This window comes from Nannospalax galili, unplaced genomic scaffold (assembly GCF_000622305.1).
Source record: "Nannospalax galili isolate Female #2095 unplaced genomic scaffold, S.galili_v1.0 scaffold89, whole genome shotgun sequence".
Classification (NCBI taxonomy): domain Eukaryota; kingdom Metazoa; phylum Chordata; class Mammalia; order Rodentia; family Spalacidae; genus Nannospalax; species Nannospalax galili.
The window spans coordinates 716450-737883 of NW_008359211.1; the positions used below are offsets into that span (position 1 = coordinate 716450).

A 21434-nucleotide genomic window follows, 5' to 3' on the forward strand; every position below is an offset into this window, starting at 1 on the left:
GTGAGCGGGCGGCGAGCGGAGCCGCGGGGTGCCGAGCGGGGAGGACCGAGTAGGGTGGCGCCGAGGCCGAGGAGCCGCGCGACCCGGGCCGAGCGAGCCGGAGCGGAGCGGAGCCTCCGGCGGCGGCGGGAGGAGCAGCACCGCCGCCGCCAAGATGGCCGACCTGGAGGCGGTGCTGGCCGATGTAAGCTACCTGATGGCCATGGAGAAGAGCAAGGCCACGCCGGCCGCGCGCGCGAGCAAGAAGATCCTGCTGCCCGCCGAGGCCGAGGAGCCGCGCGACCCGGGCCGAGCGAGCCGGAGCGGAGCGGAGCCTCCGGCGGCGGCGGGAGGAGCAGCACCGCCGCCGCCAAGATGGCCGACCTGGAGGCGGTGCTGGCCGATGTAAGCTACCTGATGGCCATGGAGAAGAGCAAGGCCACGCCGGCCGCGCGCGCGAGCAAGAAGATCCTGCTGCCTGAACCCAGGTGAGTGCGCCCGGGCCGCGCCCCGGGGACCCCGGCGCTCCAGGCCCCGCGCGCGCGCGCGCCCCGAGCTCCCCAACTCCCCGGGCCGCGCTGCGGCTTCCTGTACCTCGCTGCCTGCTTGGCGTCTGTCAGCCCTGTTGCTTCCTTCCCACCTGGGGCTGGACGCTGCCGTACACCCTCTGCGCCCCTCCTGGGGGGTTCCCCTTCCCTGGGCCTGCCTCTGTACCCATTCTGCTGCCCCCCTGACCCTGCTCCCAGCGCCCCCCCCAGTGTGGGGTTCCACTCCCCTCCGAGTGGGTTACACGCGCGTGAGGTTTGGTCGTTTGCTGGGGGGACGACTTTTCTGCTCCCAGACTTTTCTGCCTGTTCCCCTCTCTCGTGGGGTCAGTGTTCTGGGCTTGGGTTTCAGAGTGCTTTGTGGGGACCATGGTGTGGTGGGGTGTACCATCCCTGGGGGCTGTGCTCAGCTAAGGAAGCTCATCTCCACCCTCCTCCCCGCATATGGTGCCCTATGGGTGCTTCTGACCAGGGGACATCCCAGCACACCTACAGCAGCTGGACCTCTCTGCGAGACAACTGATGTCATCACAGCTGGTATCAAAGTTTAAACTGTTCAGGATGTGGGTGCAGAAGCGGACAGGATTTGAACTGTACCTGGGACTTGTCCCTGCATTTTGTGGCAAACACAGTATGTCCCATTTGAACTGCACAGGAGCCCAGGGAGTTGAGTGAGATAAGGTGTAGTTTTGTGCCGATGGTACAAGAAGGGACAGAAAGACTCAGAAGTGAATGGTTTGTGCAGTGTCTCCCTGGTGATCCATACTGGCATCTGGCCTCCACATCAGGGCCTTCAGCGTCTAGCTGTATGCTTTGTCCACTGCCTTGGCCCAAGAGGAGGCCTGGATGTCCAGCATCTGGAAGAGCAGATGTGCCCACCGGGCTCCTTAGCAGCCAGGCGCTGGGCCTGTCCTCTGCCGTAGTTTTATCATGGAACTTTGGGCAAGTCCTTTTTTTGTTTGTGGACCTCGATTTTCACCTCTTTGAAATGTGGACAGTGTGAAATGGGTCTCTGATGGCCTCAGTCTTTGGAGCAGGGCAGGGCAGGCAGCTAGCTTGCAGGGATGTGCTTCTCACTGGGCCCCTCCTCCAGTGGCTGCTTGCTGGGTTTCGGATTGACTGAGTACCAAGCCTAGGAGAGGAAAAATTGGTCTTCATTTTGAAAAGGCCGTTGGGGCCCCCCTTTTTTCTAAGACATTTGCGATCAGATTTCTCAAAACAGGAACTAGGCAGAGTGTCAACTGAGACTGTCCATGAGCAACTACACACAGGACAAAAATGAGTTCAGAAATGACAAAGACCTGGAGGGGGGTTAGCCTCTAGGGCACTGAACAGCTCTCCTGGGTAGCCACAGCCCTGAAATTCTTCTGCAAGTGGGAGGTCTGCAAAATTTGAGGTGGGGCCTTTTCTAGAACTCTCTCAGTGTTTAGGTAATCTGTCCCTGGGATGCATTGCTCTTACTGGGCCCCACCCTGGTGGGCTCTGTAGGTGCAGGAGAATCCTGAAATCCTAAGAAACAAGCTGTTTCCCTTTACCCTTTCCCTGGGCAGTAGTGATGGTGTGATAGGAATAAGATTATAATAATTCATTATTTATTTTGACATCTGTCATCTCAGTTGATGCAAAATCTAACATGTGAAGTTGGCAAGGCCTCAGGTGTACTGGTTGCTCAATACCCAGACGTGGTATCTGTGAGCAGAATTAAGGCAGGCTGTGAGTTTTAGGTTTTGGTACAGGGTTTTCACCATTGAGCAAACTCCTCACCTGTGAATGGCCAAGAGCCTCTAACACTGAACACTGGTGTGCTCTGGCCAGGGAAGGAGCCTGAGTCTCCTTATAGTGGCCACAGCCTTGGTCAGGCAAGCCTCCTGCCATGGAAAACAGGTCACCCATTGTGATGTGCTTCACACACCCTTCAGGGCCAGATGTCTCCTGCCTCTGCCCTTGAGGGTGGTTATGACCATGTTTCACCTTTACCCGGTTACTTCTCATTTGCAAAGTACCATGTCTTTACAACTCTGGGAAGCTGGCCTAGCAGGTGGTATTTTCCCCCATTTTCCAGTGGAGGCCTTGAGGCTTAGAGAGGGAAGGAGGCTTGCCTTCATTACATAGAAGATCTGGGATTGGATCTCAGATCTTTGGAGCCCTAGCCACAGTATTCTTCCCTCCCGTGCTTCGTCTCCTCCACCCACTCCTATATAACCAGTTTGTGGGATGGGCTGGCTGGCACCTCTTGCCTAGGAAGCTGTGGGTCTGGGGTGGTGACCCAGAAGCAGCAGGGCAGCCTCTGGTGCCATCAGCTATCACAGTACACAAGGCCCAGCCCCTTTACCATTGCTGAAATAGAACCAAGCCTCCCTGGGCACAGCCAGTGTGTAGTAAGGACAGCACCATGCCAGGGGTCCCTTCAGACACAGGGTCCTGTCTTCTCCACCTTGAGGTCAGGGTCAAGGAGAGAGACCATAGGGTTTGTCCCTGACCAGTGTACCATTGGGAGTTGCTCCCACTTAGGGGTGGGCCATCTTGGCAGCCTTTCCATGGCTGGTGCCCAGGGTTGTGGCTTGGCTGTGAGCTTGGCTGGCACCAGAGCCCTGATTTCCCAGGGCTGGGGAATGGGAATGATTGGGCATGGTGCCACTGTAACTTGGCACAGGGACCTCCCCTTCTGTCACCTAGAGAATCCTAGGAAACAGACCCATTCCTGACCTTCTCTCAGGAAGAGGTGTTGTGTAGGGAGAGTGTAGGGGTGCCAGCTCCTCACCCCTGCAGCACTGGCTCACATGGGACCTGGGCACCTCTCTTATCCTGGCAGGGCCTGCTTCACTTTCTGCCTTGGAAAATTGAGGAGGCTGGTCCTCCGCTGATACCTCCAGTGCCTCAGGGACTGTGGTCTGGGCTTACTAGGCAGAAGCTGTTGCCTCTTTCCCCGGCAGCTGCTGCAGTCTTATAATTCTCACCATTTGCTTAATATGACCACTGAGGCCTCTTGTAATTAATCTCTGGGCTCCTGGCTGAGGCGCCCTGCCTGGGCAGTCCCTGGAGGTGTCAGTGTCCTCCCCAGTGACAGGCAGCCCCAGCAACAGCATGTGGGAGCCGGGTGCCTCTTGCAGCCTCCAGGTTCTCTAGGCTATTTCCTGGTCCCTCCCCCACGGAGAGCTTCCTCCCCTGCCCGCTGCCCGCCCCTAGCTGGCTTCCCGGTCTCCCTAGACCCGGCTACTCTTCCTCCACTGCTTCTTCGTTCCTGTTCGCTCCTAGCAGCCAGGACTTCCTGCCTGGATGGGTGGGGGAAGGGGTGCTGAGAAGGCTTTCTCACTCTTCCTCCCTCCACTTCTCCATCACCAGCAGAAACCCTGCTATTGCCAGCCCTTATCCCTTACCAGAACATTCCACTCCAGTAGCAACAATGTCCCCCCTCCTGCCCCTGAAAACAAGATATCTTTTCGGCAGTCGGCAGTCCCTCCCTGTGGGCCTTTGAAGCTGCCTCTGCTCCCCGGGAATGGCTCTCTGGGATGCCTTTTCCCATCTGTCCTCTTTCCAGAGCAGGGCTCTCTTGGATTTGACATTAAGTCGCTCGCTCGCTCGCTCACTCACTCACTCGCTTCCCTGATTCCCCGCTGTGCGCTCGGTAAGGTAAATGGATTTGAAGGGAGCGTGAGCATCATAGGTCGGGATCTGTGCACAGGAATCTGGGCTCTGCCAGCCTGGGAATGATGTGTCCTATTAATGCACAACCCCTGCTAGTAGTAAATCCCGGGTGACGTCAGGTGCAGGCACGCTCCACTCTGCAGAAGCTTCTCCTGGTGCCCAGGTTGCTGTGTAGGGCAGCTGGGCTGGAGGGGCCTCAGTGGGTTCCGGCTGCCCGCGCATGGCTGTTGTTCCCAGGATATTATGGAATAAACAGCAGGAGCCAGGAGCATGTGATGGTTTGGGGGGAACGAACAGCCTCCATCATATACCTGCTGTTCTGGGGCCCTTCCCTACTCCCCGCTGGCTCCTAAGGCCGTTTCCTCTTATGGACAGTTATGCTCAGTTTATTCCAAGTTTGCTTCAAATGATATCCTAAAAGTGAGGCATTTGGTAGCAGCATTTTTTTCTGTAATGACATCTCGTCTCACATCACTGCTTACCATAAAGGGTGGCATTAGTGCTGTAGACATGGGTGTTCAGTGGTAAAACGTGGGTCACTTCTCTGACGGTGGCAGCAACCCTGGAATTGGAATGGGGGAAGACCCCCTCCCAGGAACTGCAGGGCAAGGAACCCTGAAGTGTGTTCTTAGTGCACATTCACAGGATGGCAGAACGTGGTGGGAAGGTGCAGGGTGCTATGTGCATGTCATATTTGTGATATCTGATAATGCCACCAAAGTGCTTTGTCCTTGTGCATCCTGCAAGGGAACTTGGGAGCATGGGCCTCATTAGACATTAACCGTGGGCTCAGGGTTTTTTGCCTTTTGTTGGCCAAAGGTTTGCTGTGGACATGGTGGTCACAATTGGTCTTTCCCATTTGGTAGTGGCCCCTTCCTTGAGCTCCGAGAACACTGTTGGCCCAAGGGAGAGTCATCGAGAAATATTAATAAGAAGCCCCAGGGGACTTCCTGCTGCTGCTGCCACCTCCGTGCCAGGTTTCCTGGAAATGCCACAGGGGAGTGCCTCAGCTGCAGCCACAGGGTTGTTAACCGTCCCCTCCAGAATGTGGCAGTTCCCAGTTGTGGCTGCCTCAGCCCTGCCAGCCTGAAGGGAGCCCTGACACCAGCTTAGACTGACTTGGGATGGTCACAGCATTGGCATATCCCTCTCACATGCAGAACACCAGAACCGTGGCTCCTGACCTGGCAGATGCCAGCCAAGGCCACCACCTCTGGCCTGCCAGGCTCCTGAAGCCACTGGCGAGGTGGAGGGGAGGCAGCAGGGAAGAGGCTGGGTGTGACCAGGGTCCTCTGAGACCCTCACCCAGGGCTCCCGTGGAGGCTGAGGAGAGGGTGGAGGAAGCTCTGCCGAGAGGCATTTCTTAGGGCTATTTTCTTCGCTGCAAACTCGCAGTGCTCCTGTAGACTCTTCTGCCCTTGGTTTTCTCATTATCAAAATGAGCATGTTTACCTCGGACTCCTGCAGGCCCTTCTAGTCCACACAGCTGGGCTCCCTGACCCTGCATGGGAACTACCCGTGAGAGCCAGGACCATCAGTGCTAGGCCACAGTGTCACAGAGTGTGGGACTTGCTCTCCTGCTGAACCATGTGGTACCAAAAGGTCCCAGAAGTTCTTCTCCTCCTCCACCACTCCCTCCCCGCCTGCTGTCCTGTGGCCTTAGCCACTGTGTTGAGAGTCAAGAAGTGTCCCCTTTCCACCCCTAATGTCAGGCCAGGCCTGCTCCTCAATTGTGTGAGCATCCCAGCTGCCAGAGGTGCTAGGAATGGGGGCGGGGGTCAGTTCCACTGACACCAAGCATTTCAGTGCCCAGGTGCCCTCAGCCTTTAGCAGGGCAAGTATTGGGCTCCCTGCTGAGTTCTCCAATAGAGCCATGGGAGTGTAGAAAGCTGCTTCACGCCCAGAGGAATGGCAGCCACTTAGCTTGGTTCTGCTCCTGCCCATGGGCCTGGGTCTAGCCAGTGCTCTGCCGCCAGGAGGCTGCCTGACCACAACCTCTGACTACAGGACAAGCGTCTTGTGTCTTGTGCTGGCAACTGTCTTGTGGTCCTGGAGGGAGGACAAAGGCCAATGGTGGCACACAGAAAGCTGGCATGTCAGGATTCCTCTCTGTAGTCCTCTCAGGTTTTCTGATCTGCAGCATAAGAGTGACAATTCAGTATTACCTTGACACTCTTACTTTGCAAAAGAGGATACCGACAGTGAAGTCTGTGGCTTCGCATGGTAGTGCATTCCTAGAATCCCAGCTCTCTGGAGGTTGAGGCAGGAAGATTGCTAGTTCAAGACTACATAGCAAGGCCCTGTCACTGGGGAGATGTCTCAGTGGATAAAGTGCTTGCTGCATATGTGAGGACCAGAGTTTGGATTCCCAGCACACATGCATGTGCACCCATATATACATGTGCCCAAGTCCATGCAAACATGTATGTACACATGTATGCATATACCGCACACATACATATGCAAAGAAAAAAGTAAACACTATTGTGGCTTGACCTCCTGGGGAGAAGAGGGGAGAGCTGTTTGGAATGTCACCAGGGTGCCCTTCCAGCTGCTGGGGCATGGAGCTGCTGAGCATTGGAGAACTTAGTGCCCTTTCACTCTGTAGCTCAGGCTGTCCCGGAGCTCACTATGAGCTGGCCTCAAACTCATAGCAATCCTCCTGCCTCAGCCTCCCAAGAGTTGGGATTGCAGTCATGTGCCATTATACCCAGCACATCTGATTCTCTTAGGTTGAGAGCCACATGCTTCTGAATGGATGTGGAGTTTTGGAGTTGTGGGGGTAGGGATGCCACACTGGGCATGTCACCTCTCTAGGCCCTGCCAGCATCAGGGAGTGGTTGCTGGGACAAAGGTGATGCAGCCAGGAGACTGCCCTCCTCCCTGCAAGCCTGCACTTGCTCCCTAGTTAGGAGCCTCCTCCTAATGACACCTTTTTTGTAACCTGCCAGCTTACTTGGCCACCAGCGCCATGGGTATAGACCAGAAACCCTAAAATTGCCACTTTGGGGGCGCCTTCCATTCAAGGTCTCTGCTCAGGCCTGACCTTGTGTTTGGTGGTGGTGGGGGTAGTGTTTATTTTATTTAAAAAGACTTTTTTTTTTATTATTTAAAAAAAAATTTTTTGGGTCTTTTTGAGACAGGGTCTCCCTGAAGCCCCAGCTGACCTGGAACTCGCTATGTAGACCAGGCTGGCCTCCAACTCACGGAGATCCGCCTGCTTCTGCCTCCAGAGTTCTGGGATTAAAGGCGTGCACCACCACGCCTGGCCTATTTTAAATATTTTTTTTAATTATTTTTATTTTATGTGTATGAGTGTATTGCCTGCATGTGTGTGAGTACACCCGTGTGGTGCAATGCTGTGGAGGTCGGAAGAGGGCTTCAGATTCCCCTGGAACTAGAGTTAAGGACAGTTTGAAGCTGCCATGGGGTGCTGGGAATTGAACCCAGGTCCTCTGCAAGAGCAGTCAGTGCTCTTAACTGCTGAGCCATCTCTCCAGCCCCGACTTTTTTCTTTTTAAGGAAGAAAATGAAGTGCTGTGGGCTGGGAAGAATGCTGTGGCCATGCCCAGGCGTGGCTTCTGATGGGAGGGGCAGCCTCAGGCCTGGGGTCCTGCTTGCTACTGGGCCCCAGGCCCAGGTGACAGCAGAGCCCCTGGAAAGCAAAGAGCCCTGCCTGGTGGGTTCCTGACATCACAGGCAGGGTCTCTTACCGAGCGCCTCCCCTGCTGGGGAACCTTGTGTGTCCATTTCTTAGCTTCTCCGGGCCACATGGTGGGAGGTAGTGGTAGCTACTGCCCAGCCCCACGTGGGCATGCTCTTGGTCAAACTAGCTTGTTTAGCCAGTTTCCAGAAAGCCAGTCTGAAGTTGGAAGGACATCCTGGTGAAGCCCATGGCCCCCATTCCCAGGCCTCTGCACCTGCATCTTCCTGCTTGTATGTGCCAAAATATAAGGATGAGGTGGGGAAGCAGAGCACCTGGGACTGGGGGTGAGGTCCTGCCCTCCTGGGCTGCCTGCCCTGTGAGATCCAGGCACCTGGTTTTGTAGGCTCCCGGGCTCAGTGACCTTGTGCTGTCCTGTCAGGTCTTTCAGGACTGCCACAGCCCTGTGAGGTCAGCCTCCTGTGCTGTGGTTGCCCTGCCTGACCAGGCTGCCAGGCTGCAGCCCAGGCATGGGTTGTGTCTGTCTGTCTGTCTGTCGTTGTTCAGTTTGGTTTGGTTTGAAAAAAGATCTCACACTGTAGTCTAGCCTGGCCTCAAACTCATGGAAGTCCTCTTGTCTCAGCCTCCTGAGTGTTGGGATTTTATATGTCAGCCCTGGGCTGTCTTTCTTGGTCTATCAGCTTTCCTCCAAGCTCTGCTGTTCTATGCCCTGAGGCCTTATGAGTCTTTAGAAGTGTGTTGACTGTAGCTGGTGGATAGTCTCCAGGAGGAGAAGGTGGCCAGTGTGGATGAAGGGCACATGTAGCTTTAGTGCCCCTTCCAGTTACCAAAGAATGGCCTTGCTGTCCCAGAGGGAGCAGTGTGGGAGGCCCTGAGCTTCTGTTGGAGTTGCAGGCCTGGGTGGGAGTTATAGGCTGGGAGCCCAGGGTCACCAAGGGCCCAACTTCCTGTCAGAGACAGCTTTTGGTGGAGCCCTGGCATCTCCTAGTCTCCAGGCACAGGGGTCATGGTTTCAGGACTGTGCTCTTGCAGTTCTGCGAGCTCCACTATCTCAAGAGGCCTTTCCTGAGGAAGGCCGACCCGAGCTAGATCCTGGGAGGGCTGGGCCTGGACTCCAGTGCCCTGGCACCACTTTCCCCAGTCCCCCTTTTGATTAGAAGCCCACTGTGCAGAGCAGATCCCCTCCTGCCACCCACAGCCTGTGTGTCACCTCCTCCACCACGATTCTCTTTCACCTGTCAGTGCCTTCTACCTGGGCTTTCTTCCATGGCAACCCTTCCATGGTGAGGTCTCTGTGCTCCCTGTCCTGGACCCAGTCTCCTAAGGATCACCCCCAACTCTGAAATCCCCAGGCACCCCAGCTCTGCCCTCCTTCTAAGCCCTTTTTGCTGCATGCACCCTCTTCCCTGCCCTGTGGGCCTCTTCCCTGGGCCATTTGTTCCTCACCTGTCTCCCTACCCCCACCTGCTCTAGGCTTCACCACCTGGCGACATCCTGTTTGCATTTCAGGAACTCAGCAAAGTTCCGCCTGCCTTCTCCACACAGCAACTCCTCACCCGCTACCCCGAGCTGACCATGGGGCTACCCAAGGTTTCCACACCCACGGATGTCACAGACCAGGAGCCTGTGCCCAGGACAAACCTGCTTGACGGTGTGGGTCTCATATGCCATGCACAGTGCCTTGACTCCAACCTGGGTGACCAGGCTAGCCCAGGCTGGTTGCTGGGCACCAAGCAGAGGTAGTGCCAAACTCTGAAAGCCAGCGTGCGGGTATGAATCCTCACCAGCTGCGGTCTGTGACAGAGGCCTTTTGGAACCCCACATATCCACCAGGGCCTGCCAGTGTGACAGCCAGCATGGTGACCTAGCACAGCCCCTGGCTTCAGCTGTGCCCTCAGTGGGGCAGCTACATGTTCCTCCAAGAGCCCAGACTAGTGAGGGCCAAATGTGACCAAAGCAGGCTGTTGGGACAGGTTGGCAGGTCGGGCTGCAGGTGGCCCAGAAAAGGGAAGGGGGGACAGCAAGGTGGCATCTGTGGCATGGAATGTGGCCCAGTGAGACTCTCCTAGGCCTTGCCCAGCCTTGGGATGAGATGAACAAGGTGGTGATAGTGGAGTCTGATTTCAGGAACAGTGATGGTCAGTCCTTCCCCTATGGACCTGCCAAGTGGTCCAGGCAGAGGCCATGTTTCTTACCCAAGTGTGAGGGACACACAGTCAGGCTTCTATGTATCCCATTGAATTCACTGTGTAACCAAGACTGGCTTTGAACTTTTCATTCTCCAGAGTGTTGAGATTACGGGCATGTACTACCATGCCCACCTTTTTTTTTCAGTCTTTTTGAAACAGGGTTTTCCTGTAGCCCCAGCTGGTCTGGATCAATTCATCACTTTAAAATATCAATTCAGGTGGCCACACCTTTAATCCCAACAACTCAGGAGGCAGAGGCAGGCAGATCTCTGTGAGTTCAAGGCCAGCCTGGTCTACATCGTGAGTTCCAGGCCAGCTGGGGTTACAGGGAGACTCTCTCAAAAACAAAAAAGACCCAAAAAATAAGAAATAAAAACAAAATATACAGTTCAAAGCTAAGTTGTGGTGAACATGCTTGTAATCCTGGGAGGTTGAGATAGGAGGATTGCTATAAATTTGAGGCCAGCCTCAGCTATGTGGTGAGATTAAGGCTAACCAGGGCTACAATAGCTAGAGTCATGTCCTCCCAAAACAAAAAGTGAAAAACATGATTCGATGTGTGTGCATGTGCATGTGCGTGCATTCACCGTGTTGTTCAGCCCTCACCCCTGCCTTATTTTAGAGCTTCTCATTATTTCCTAAAGAAACCCTGCCCCTGGGCAGATGAGATGGTTTAGCTAGTAAAGATGTTTGCCACCAAGCCTGACGATCTGAGTTCAACCCCTTGGGCGCGCGCGCGCGTGTGTGTGTGCACACACACACACACACACACACACACACACGCAGACCCTTCCCCTTTGGCAGTTCTGCCAAGTTCCTGACACCCACAAATCTGCTTTCTGTCTGTGTACCTACTGTAGAGTCATGTGGATGGGCTCATACAAATCTATCTTCTAGTGACTGTTGCCCTTTACTTAGTATAAGTACTTTCCCCAAAGTTACCAAGTATTATTTCAAAGTGTTATGTTTCAGTATGTATCCCTGGTTCATTCCTCTTATGGTCAAACGTGACAAGGGCCACTATTGAACTGTCCATCATCCACCGATGGACAGGCCTAGCTTTGCAATTTGCCTAAGTTCCCAAAGGCAGTGCGTGGCAGTGTTGACACTTCTGCAGGCAGAAAGCTTCAGCTTGGGGGAGCTGACTACCATAGCTCTGGGTCCATCTGAGGTGACCTGTGGACAGGATGAATGAGTAGGCCCGACTGGGGGCCAGTTTGCTGGAGGGCATGATGACACTGAGTTAAAGAATGCATGACTCAAGCCAGATGTGGTTGCTCTCACCTGTAATCCCAACCCTGGAGAGGCTGACTGCTGTGAGTTCAAGGCCATCCTGGGATATAGTGTGATCCCATCTCAATTTTAAAAAGTGTGTGTGTGTGTGTGTGTGTGTGTGTGTGTGTGTGTGAGAGAGAGAGAGAGAGAGAGTGCTCTGATCCAGTCTTTTGGGCAGGGTAGGCCCTATTGTCCCAGGACTCTGGTGAGGGGGGTCCCTGCTCACTGCACCCCTCTATCGGCAGCATCCGCAGTGTCATGCAGAAGTACTTGGAGGATCGGGGCGAAGTGACTTTCGAAAAGATCTTCTCCCAGAAGTTAGGTGAGTGCAGCCACAGGCTGAGCTCTCTCAAGGAGAACCCCAGGACTGGCTTCCTGCTACCCCCAGCCAGCTGTGCCATGCGCCCTGTCCCAGGAGCCACACACCCCCATCCCTTCTGCCCTGTGGTGACCCTTCCTGCCTCTCAGCCCCTGGCTTCAGCCCAGGGAGCCCTGTGGTGGGGGTGGGAGACCCAACAGTCTTCCCCAGGCGCCAGGGAAGTTCCTCCTTTGGGGTTTTTGTTTTTGAGAGTTGCAGCTTCCCCTTGGCGCAGCCACAGCTGCTCTTGGCCGTTGGTAGAACTGACAGGAAGAGGCGGGGCCCTTCCTGTGGCGCCTGCTGAACTGTGGTTGGCTCCACCCCCTCCCCCACAGGCCCTCTGTAAGCAACCTGCTGTGGTCTGACCCCTCCATGCTTCCTCCTTTGGGTGCCTGGTGCCTCTTGTCTTGGAAGCTTCATGCCATCCATCCAAGGGCGCAGCCCGAAGGGCAGGCTTAGGGTGGGAAGCAGCCCCAGTCACACATGGCTGTGATTGGTCTTCCTGAAGACAGGATCTCAGTGTTGAACTGGGGGTAGCCTGGCAGGATAAGGCATGGGAGGTCAGCCTTAGGTCAGTGGTAGGCCAGGAAGAGCCCAGCCTGGGGCCCAGGTCTGTGCTATGTGAACTTGGGCCTCTGAGCCTCAGGCTATTCAAATCTGGGAAATGGGACTGTGAGCCCCATTGCCCAGGGGAGACAGGATGGACCTGCGTCAGTGTTCTTAGTACGAGCACTTTGCACCTCCACACCTCTCCCTTTAAGCCCTGTTCACAAATCACTAGAAGGTTCCACTTAAAAGGTGAGGCTGTCCTTAGAAGAAATGATGGCTTCCAGGTGCTGGCAGACGCACCTGGGATCAGAGGCCATGGACAACAGGCTACAGTGCCCCAAAGAGGCCTGGGAAGCCATCCCACACAGCCCAGGCACCCATGTTGGGCTGGAGGCCTGCCGAGGGAGCCACCCTTAGCTCTGCCTTGTCCTCTGGCAGCTGCTCTGAGGCCCCCACCTTTGGTCTGGCTTTCCCAGGGGTCTGCCACTGGATTGAGGAACCCTGGTGTTACATGTCTGACGGGTTTCCCTGAGCCTCAGTTTCCCCAACTGGATCTGCCTCTCCGGTCAGAGATATTGTGAGAATCTGCCAGATGTGGGAGACAAGGAAAAGGACCCCCATCTCTTAGTTACCACTTCCCTCCTCCAAGTGGCCAAGGTCACACCTCCAAGCCTACAGTGGGTGGTGTTACCAGCACTGATGGGGCTAGGGCCTGGCAAATGTCCTGGGCTGATGATAGCAGAGCGAGTCCCACTCCCCTACCTTTCCATGGTGCCCAGCCATTGTCTATGGAGGCAGATTCCGGGTTGGGGTAGTACAAGAGCCCTAACCTAGAATCCAGGAATCCTCAGGTTGGTAGTGGCCTCAGGGCCCACACTGCCCAACCCCTTCCTGAGACACAGACCAGTTCTGCCCAGGGAACCCCAAGCCCACTCCATCCATGGTGCTGGAAGGCCCGTGAGGATGTGCATGGCTCAGTGTGATCAAGCCTGCTTGCTTTTAGGATACCTGCTCTTTCGAGACTTTTGCCTGAACCACCTAGAAGAGGCCAAGCCTTTGGTGGAGTTCTACGAGGAGGTGAGATGGGTGAAGCTGGCTTAGAGAAAGTGGGGGCTAGGGCAGCTTGCTCAGAGTCTGTAAGACACCTACCCCATGCTCCAGCCACAGACCACCCGTGTGTCCTGCCTTTCAGATCAAGAAGTATGAGAAGCTGGAGACGGAGGAGGAGCGTGTAGTCCGCAGCCGGGAGATCTTCGACTCCTATATCATGAAGGAACTACTGGCCTGCTCTCATGTAAGTGGCCTGGTCAGCCGTCCTTGGGTGCCCACTCCTGTGCTGGCCCCCAGCAACCCAAGGTTGGAAGGGAAGAAAGAACCCTGTAGAGGATTCACAGCCACCTTTGTCCTCCCCAGCCTTTCTCAAAGAGTGCTACTGAGCATGTCCAGGGCCACCTGGTGAAGAAACAGGTGCCTCCAGATCTCTTCCAGGTGCGTGCTGGGCCCCTTTCCTCTTGGCCTCATCCTGTCCGCATTCTTGGACGGCTGGGGTTCAAAAGTCGGGCTGGGGGGGAGCCTGAGTCACCAGGGGCTGAGGGACTCAGTCACCAATTTCCAGCTCCCTCCACAGCCATACATTGAGGAAATTTGTCAGAACCTCCGAGGGGATGTGTTCCAGAAGTTCATTGAGAGGTGAGTAGGAGAGGAATGGGGAGGAAGAGGTTGAGTGGGGACAGAGGCAGCCTGCTCTGGCCCTAAGCAGGAAGGTGCAGGCTCTGTTCATGCCCTGTTGCAAGGACTCCTGGGAGGTCAGATGGACCGTGCGTTCTCTCTTTTCTGTTTGGTTTTTTTTTGGCGGGGGGGGGGTCTTTTTGAGATAGGGTTTCCCTTTAGCACCAGCTGGGCCTGGAACTTACTATGTAGACCAGGCTGGCCTTGAACTCACAGAGATCTGCCTGCCTCTGTCTCTTGAATGCTGGGACTAAAGCATGTGCCACCACGCCCAGCACGTTCTCTTTTCACCCTGACCTTCGCAGCACCAGGCATTTCAAAGCCTGTGCAGCATCACCTGCTGTCTTTCCCTCCCATGGACCCTCTGGCATCTTGCTGGTCTCCCTGGGCTGAGTGTCAGGGTAGAGGCAGGGCTGGGCCTGGGGGTACTCACTGTCCTCTGGCCTATACCACCTAAGCATAGGCAGAAGGATGTAGGGAGCAGTGTTTTCTGTCACAGCTATCCAGCAACAGGAGGGCAGGAGGTTGAGGGTTGAGGGGGTAACTACTGGGAATGAGCTCTGGCTGCAGGTGAAGGAGTTGCAGGGGATGCGCCTGGTGAGGATACAGTAGCTGTAAGGCAGGGTCTGATTAGAGGCTACCTCTCTCGGCCTGTGACCCCAGCAGGACCACGAGGTTCAGCGGCTGAGCACAGGCTCAGATGTTTCCAAAGCCACTTTAACGGGACCCTGGGAAGGGCAGTGGGCGGGACAGGCTCTGCTGGCCTCTTATGCTCTGAGGCTTGCCTGAGCCTGCATCCTCCTTTCTTAGTGACAAGTTCACAAGATTCTGCCAGTGGAAGAATGTAGAACTCAACATCCATGTGAGTGGGCTGGGTGCTGGGGGAGCTGGTGCTGGGGGACCATGGGGAGATACTGCCATCAGGGAGTAGGGTCAGGGCTCTGCCACCAGCCCCACAGTGATGGCTCAGGTGGGGGTCAGTGCTAGGATCCCAATGGAGGAGGCTGGAGACGGGTGTGGTCAAGTCACAGGTATAGGGGACCCTGGCATGGGGCCTGTCCCTGCTGCCTAAATGCCTCTGCTGTGGGGCTGAGTCCAGGCAGCCTACAGTGACCCCAGCCATTGCCACCTGCAGTTGACCATGAACGACTTCAGTGTGCACCGCATCATTGGGCGCGGGGGCTTCGGCGAGGTCTACGGGTGCCGAAAAGCAGACACGGGCAAGATGTGAGCACCCTGCTTAGCTGGCATTGGGGTGGGGTGCCTGAGGGAGGAGTTAGGCTCCTAGAGGTGCCCAGCGGGCTTGGGGCCTTCTGAGGAGGAGCTGTGAAGAGGATCAGGGTCCCAGGTTTGCCATCCCTGAATGTTCAGTCAGTCTTTGTCTGGGGCCATCCTTTATCCTGTCCTGCCACTGTCCCTCCTTCCTATCTTGCTTTGGCTGTTCTGTCTCCTTCAGGTTTCTGAGACCCCTACCTTCTGCCCTCTCTAAAGTTGGCTTGTGTCACCCATTTGTCCTGTATCTGGTCTTCACTACCAGCCCGCAGAGGCAGCCTGGAGCTCTGCCCTGCAGGGTGTGCTGACTCCTGCTGACTCCTACTTCACCGTAGGTACGCCATGAAGTGTCTGGACAAGAAGCGCATCAAGATGAAGCAGGGAGAGACCCTGGCTCTGAACGAGCGGATCATGCTTTCCCTCGTCAGCACCGGGGTGAGCCGGGTGGCCAGGGGGCCCCTGCAGCAGCCTCTGACCCCACCTCAGGTAGCCTCTGCTCACCTTCCCCTCCCTCCTAGGACTGCCCCTTCATCGTGTGCATGTCGTACGCATTCCACACACCAGACAAGCTTAGCTTCATCCTGGATCTCATGAACGGTGAGCTCAGGGCCAGCCCCAGGGGGTGGTCCTCGGAATGGACCTGGTCAGGAAGCTGAGTGCTACCCATGGGGCTGCCTCCCTCAGGTGGAGATCTCCACTACCACCTGTCTCAGCATGGGGTCTTCTCTGAGGCCGACATGCGCTTCTACGCAGCTGAGATCATCCTGGGCCTTGAGCACATGCACAATCGCTTCGTGGTCTATAGGGACCTGAAGGTGAGGGGCTGCCACTGCCCATCCCTCCCTGTGGCTTGTGACAGGCCAGCTTGTCTCCCTATCTACTTCCCCTGACTTCTTGCCTGAGCTGCTTTCTGGGTTCAGTTGTGATTAGGGAAAGTGGGGGAGATTCCACCCGGGGCCTTGCCCCCGAACACTGACAGTCCTCTCCAGTGAAGAACCAGGCTGGCCTCCTCCTGGCCCGGCGGCTCACTGGGCTTCCTTCACAGCCAGCCAACATCCTTCTCGATGAGCACGGCCATGTGAGAATCTCGGACCTGGGCCTGGCCTGCGACTTCTCCAAGAAGAAGCCCCATGCCAGCGTGTGAGTGCCTGGCCATCCCCTCCCTTTCTGATCCTCTACCACTAACACTCACAGCCTATGCTCCCACAGGGGCACGCACGGGTACATGGCCCCCGAGGTCCTGCAGAAGGGCGTGGCCTACGACAGCAGTGCGGACTGGTTCTCCCTGGGCTGCATGCTCTTCAAGTTGCTGCGAGGGTGAGTGGGCCATCCCAGGGGTGGAGTGAGGCCTTGAGACACTTTCCCAATCCAGAAGTCGGGAGGGGAGCCCACAGTGGCCTGGGTGTTAGGGGTGGAGCCATCCCTGACTTGCACAGGCCTCATCCATGCAGTCGACCTCAGTTTCCCCCGTTCTGTTTTTGACCTTGCTCTTTGACCTCTTACCCAGACACAGCCCCTTCCGGCAGCACAAGACCAAAGATAAGCATGAGATTGATCGAATGACATTGACAATGGTAAGTGTAAGGGCTGTGGTTCAAGGCCCACAGCGGGGCTGGGGCTTCGGCCCGTGCCAGAGTCATTGACTCTTGATTCTCACCAGCCAGCAGGGCTCTGAGCCACTGATGCCTTCTCTGCCCCTGAGGGCCAGGCTTCTTGTGCTGTACCCTCTTGCCTTGTCTGTGTTGTCAGAGCTTACACTTGTTAGGGGGCCAGAAGGAAACTGGGTCTTATCTCCTGCTGCTGGCCTCTACCCCTCCCCCAGAGCCAAAGGCCCTTCCTGGGTTCCTACGCTGACATCTTCTTCATCCCTAAAGGCTGTGGAGCTGCCTGACTCCTTCTCCCCTGAACTCCGCTCACTGCTGGAAGGTTTACTACAGAGGGATGTCAACCGGAGGCTGGGTTGTCTAGGCCGTGGGTGAGTGTCCTATCCCCTCTAGCATGTGGTCATATGAGCTCTGCTGTGGGCTGCTGGGCCAGCCTGCCTGGGCCTCTGGCTGTGTCCCCTTAGAACAATGGTTGTGTCCCATCACTTGAGTCCCCTCCATGGTCTCAGCTTCCTTTGAGGCGCTCACAAGGGAAGTCATGGCCAACACTGTCCTGTGTCCTCAAAGTGGCAGGGCTGGCTGGGTGTGTCATTCAAACCAGCTGGGGACAGGCTTCCAAGAGGGACTTTGTAACAAAGTGATGAAGACCGTAGTGATAGCAGCTTGGTTTTTTTATTTTGGGGAGGGGGGAGCTGGTTTTTTGAGACATGGTCTCATGTACCCAGCCTGTCCTCAAATGCAGTATATAGCTGAGGTTAGCCTTGAACTCCTGATCTTTCTGCTTCCACTTCCTAAGTGCTGTACCACCACACCCAGCTTAACAGCTTTTAATGTTTACTGGATATCCACTGTCAGGCAAGCATAATGAAAATTCACACCAACCCCAGGATGTGGGAACTGCTTCTCCCATTTAGAGAAGAAGAAACAGGCTCAAGGTTAAAAAACGTATTCAAGGTCACAGAGCCAAAAAATAGCTGAACCAGGAGTGAAGCCTGGGTCACTTAACCCCCTGGCCTGGAATTAGCCCGCCTTGGATAATGCTGAGCCCAAGTGACAGGAATCTCCCCACAGGGCTCAGGAGGTGAAGGAAAGCCCCTTCTTCCACTCCCTGGACTGGCAGATGGTCTTCTTGCAAAAGGTAAGAGCCTGTCCAGGGTTGGGATAGCGTACCCCACAAACCATCAACCAATCTTATTGATGCCTGACCCCTGCTCTGTGCAGTACCCGCCCCCACTCATCCCCCCACGTGGAGAGGTGAATGCGGCTGATGCCTTTGACATTGGCTCCTTCGATGAGGAGGATACAAAAGGAATCAAGGTACTGCACCTTATAAACCCTGAGCCTGGCCTGGTCTGGATGGGCCTTTGTCCCTCCTCTGCCCCTGTGAGATCATGTGGCAGCTCTGTCAGCTGTAGGCCGTACTTGCTCATCTCCCAACCTCCCTGAAAGCTGTAGTCACCTCAGACCATCCCTGACGCAGGTCCTGGGCAGGCCTGTGGCTGATAACATTCTGGCACCTTCTGTTTATTCACATGTCCCTGCCTTGTCCACCTGGCGAAGTTACTGGACAGCGACCAGGAGCTCTATCGGAACTTCCCCCTGACCATCTCGGAGCGGTGGCAGCAGGAGGTGGCAGAGACCGTCTTCGACACCATCAATGCTGAGACAGACCGGCTGGAGGCCCGAAAGAAAGCCAAAAACAAGCAGTTGGGCCATGAGGAGGGTGAGGGCTTCGGGGACACCAGGCTCACTGCACACTGCAGAAATGAGAAGCAGGCTCTGCTGTGGAACTTACCAAGATCACAGCCAGAAAGTGGCTGTGGGAGCTGAGCCTGCATTTCGTCTCTCGTGCAGACTACGCCCTGGGCAAGGACTGCATCATGCATGGCTACATGTCCAAGATGGGCAATCCCTTCCTGACCCAGTGGCAGCGACGGTACTTCTACCTGTTCCCCAACCGGCTGGAGTGGCGGGGTGAAGGCGAGGCCCCGGTAAGAAGGGCTATGGGGAGACCTGGGGCATAGGGTGGGTGCCAGGGCCTTCCCTCACTGCCCATGCCGTCCGTCCCACCCTGTAGCAGAGCCTTCTGACCATGGAGGAGATCCAGTCGGTGGAAGAGACCCAGATCAAGGAGCGCAAGTGTCTGCTGCTTAAGATCCGTGGTGGGAAGCAGTTTGTCCTGCAGTGTGATGTGAGTGGGGCCTGAGGTGCGGGTGTGGGTGGGCCTGCGTCTGGCCAGCTGAGGCTGACAGAGCCTGGATGTGTACAGAGCGATCCTGAGCTGGTGCAGTGGAAAAAAGAGTTACGTGATGCCTACCGTGAGGCCCAGCAGCTGGTGCAGCGGGTGCCCAAGATGAAGAACAAGCCACGCTCACCTGTGGTGGAGCTGAGCAAGGTGCCACTGATCCAGCGTGGCAGTGCCAACGGCCTCTGATCCGCCCATCTGCTGCCCACCTGCCCGCCGGCCTTTTATAGACCTCTAATTTATTTTGTCGAATTTTTATTATTTGTTTTCCCGCAAAGCGGAAAAGGTTTTATTTTGTAATTATTGTGATTTCCTGTGGCCCCAGCCTGGCCTAGCCCCCAGGGAGGGGCCCGCTTGCCTCGGCTCCTGCTGCCACCAACCCAGCCACTGTCTAGCACCCCTACCCTGACCCCCAATCCCCATACCCAATGTCTTCCTGTAGGGGAGAGCAGCAACCCCCAGCAGTCCTCCTGTCCCTCCATGGGGTGAAGCCGCACTCAGCTGTCCCACTTCAGGCTCTGTGGGCTGTGCTCAGCCCGTGGCACGGCTGGGTGGCCTGGCATCCCCCACCCTAGGGGAAGAAGGTACAGCACAGGGATACTACTTGAACTTTCCTACCACAGCCGTGCTGTGACAGAGGGATAGACGCCCCATTGTCCTGCCCTCTTGCTCCCAGTGAGAGGAGAGGGCCCTTGTCTCCCTAGCCCTGGAGGTCTCCCAGTGATGGGCTCCTGGGCCCTTGTTCAGGAAAAGCCTCTGTGTCACTACTGCCCCCATCCCCTGCAGTTACTGGGATTGGGCCAGGAGGCTGGTACTGGCAGTGGCTGCTGCTGGCCACCCAAGTTCCCTCTTCCTCCCACCAAGTGCTGGGTGCCGGAACACAGAACGACAACTGTGGATTGGGCCACACTGGCTTAGCCTGAACCCAGGTCCCCAACCCTGGCCTGGGTGAGGCTCACCTGCCCGGGACCACAGTGGGACAGCCCAGGCAGGTGGATGGCACAGTGATAAGGGCCCAGCTGGGGCTAGCCCTCCCTGCCCTGGCTGGTCAGTGTGCCCCCACCCACACTGTCCAGCCCCCTATCCTCCCGTCAGTGCCACCGCCCATGGGCGCTACCCCGCCCACCGCATGCCCCCTCGTGCCAGTCGCGCTGCCGTGTGTGGTGTCGTGCCCTCTCCCCCTGGGGCTGGGTCGGCGCTCTGTCCCCTCTTGTCTACTTAACTCCCGGGGCGTTTCTTTGCCGATTTTTGAATGTGATTTTAAAGAGTGGAAAATGAGACTATGCGTTTTTATAAAAAACGGTGCCTGACCCCTCGCTGTCTCAGACATTTTGTTCCTGGTAACCGCTTTTCAGTCTCTTCCACTTGGGGCCTGAGGGGAGGAGCATAGTGGCTGTGCACTTCCATCACTGATAAGCAGAGGGGCCAGTGGTCCACAACAGCTGTCACGTTGGGGATGACCGGGGACATCTTGGCCTTACCAAGCTATATGTCAGGCACTCTGCCAAGCCCCATTCCCACCTCTGCCCTTTCTGGCCCTTTGGTTGTGTCTGGCTTTGGCCTGTTTGGCCTTACTGTGCAACCTGTATTAGAGGTCCCTGGCCCATCTCTCCCCATAGTGCGCTTCCTTCCTCTGCCCTGAGGGTGGGAGAGAATGTGTGCACCACTGCCTGCTCCATGCAAAGCTCTGCTAGGCAGGGCTGAGGCCAGAGCAGAGTGGGCGGGTGCCCAGAGGAGGAAGGCCACCGGGGTGCTGGTGCTGGGACAGGTAGTGAGGAGTCTTCCATGAAATGGCATTTGAGCTGGGCTTCCAGCATTGGGGCAGACATTGGTGGGGATGTTTCTGAGGTCAGGAAGGGTCAGGTACTTAGGAGTGGCTCAGTCACCAAGCACAGTGGAAGGAACCAGGCATCAGGGCCCTGAAATGTCAGACTTAACGTACAGAGTTAAGGCCCAGAATGCTCATTGACTATAGCCTGGAGCTATGAACAGACTGGGATGCTAAACATGGCTTGGCTCTGGGCAGTTAGTAGAGGCTGGCTTCAAACTCACTATATAGCCAAGGATGGCCTTGAACTTCTGATCCTTCTGTTCCACCTTCCAAGTGCTGGAATTACAAGTGTTCACTACCATGCCTGGCTAGTTTTCAAAGATTCTGGGCAGGGCTGAGGTCATGAGAACTGACTCTAAAACAAATGGCCACTTTGCAAGAAACAAGAAGATGGGGCCACCGCTTCCATCCAGGGAAGATGCCCTTGTGATGGTGGTAGCAGAGGAAGGAAAGAGGACAGACAGCAGAATATGGCCATGCACGAATAGGCCAGGCCAGGCTTGGGAATGGAGGGTGGGGTGGGGTGTCCAAGATGAATACAAGGAGGCCA

General features: G+C 56.0%; 1 protein-coding gene across 3 annotated transcripts; it reads left to right on the top strand.

Annotated features, from left to right (window-relative positions):
* The first annotated feature begins 15 nt into the window (after positions 1-15).
* On the top strand, positions 16-20363 carry Grk2 (G protein-coupled receptor kinase 2). Of its 3 annotated transcripts, XM_029558528.1 has the most exons (22): positions 16-71; positions 272-467; positions 11543-11619; positions 13208-13281; positions 13397-13498; positions 13618-13692; positions 13820-13893; positions 14743-14794; positions 15068-15159; positions 15540-15639; positions 15723-15801; positions 15889-16019; positions 16250-16344; positions 16414-16521; positions 16712-16778; positions 17079-17179; positions 17880-17946; positions 18030-18125; positions 18369-18531; positions 18663-18799; positions 18886-18999; positions 19078-20363. In XM_029558528.1, the coding sequence occupies exons 2-22, from the start codon at positions 355-357 to the stop codon at positions 19240-19242; spliced, it is 2082 nt and encodes a 693-aa protein (XP_029414388.1). In that variant the 5' UTR covers positions 16-71; positions 272-354; the 3' UTR covers positions 19243-20363. The 3 variants fall into 3 exon arrangements, with proteins under 3 accessions (XP_029414388.1, XP_029414387.1, XP_008821096.1); XM_029558527.1 differs by lacking the exon at positions 16-71 and having other exon boundaries at positions 265-467; XM_008822874.2 differs by lacking the exon at positions 16-71 and having other exon boundaries at positions 294-467; positions 13832-13893.
* Positions 20364-21434: the final 1071 nt, after the last annotated feature.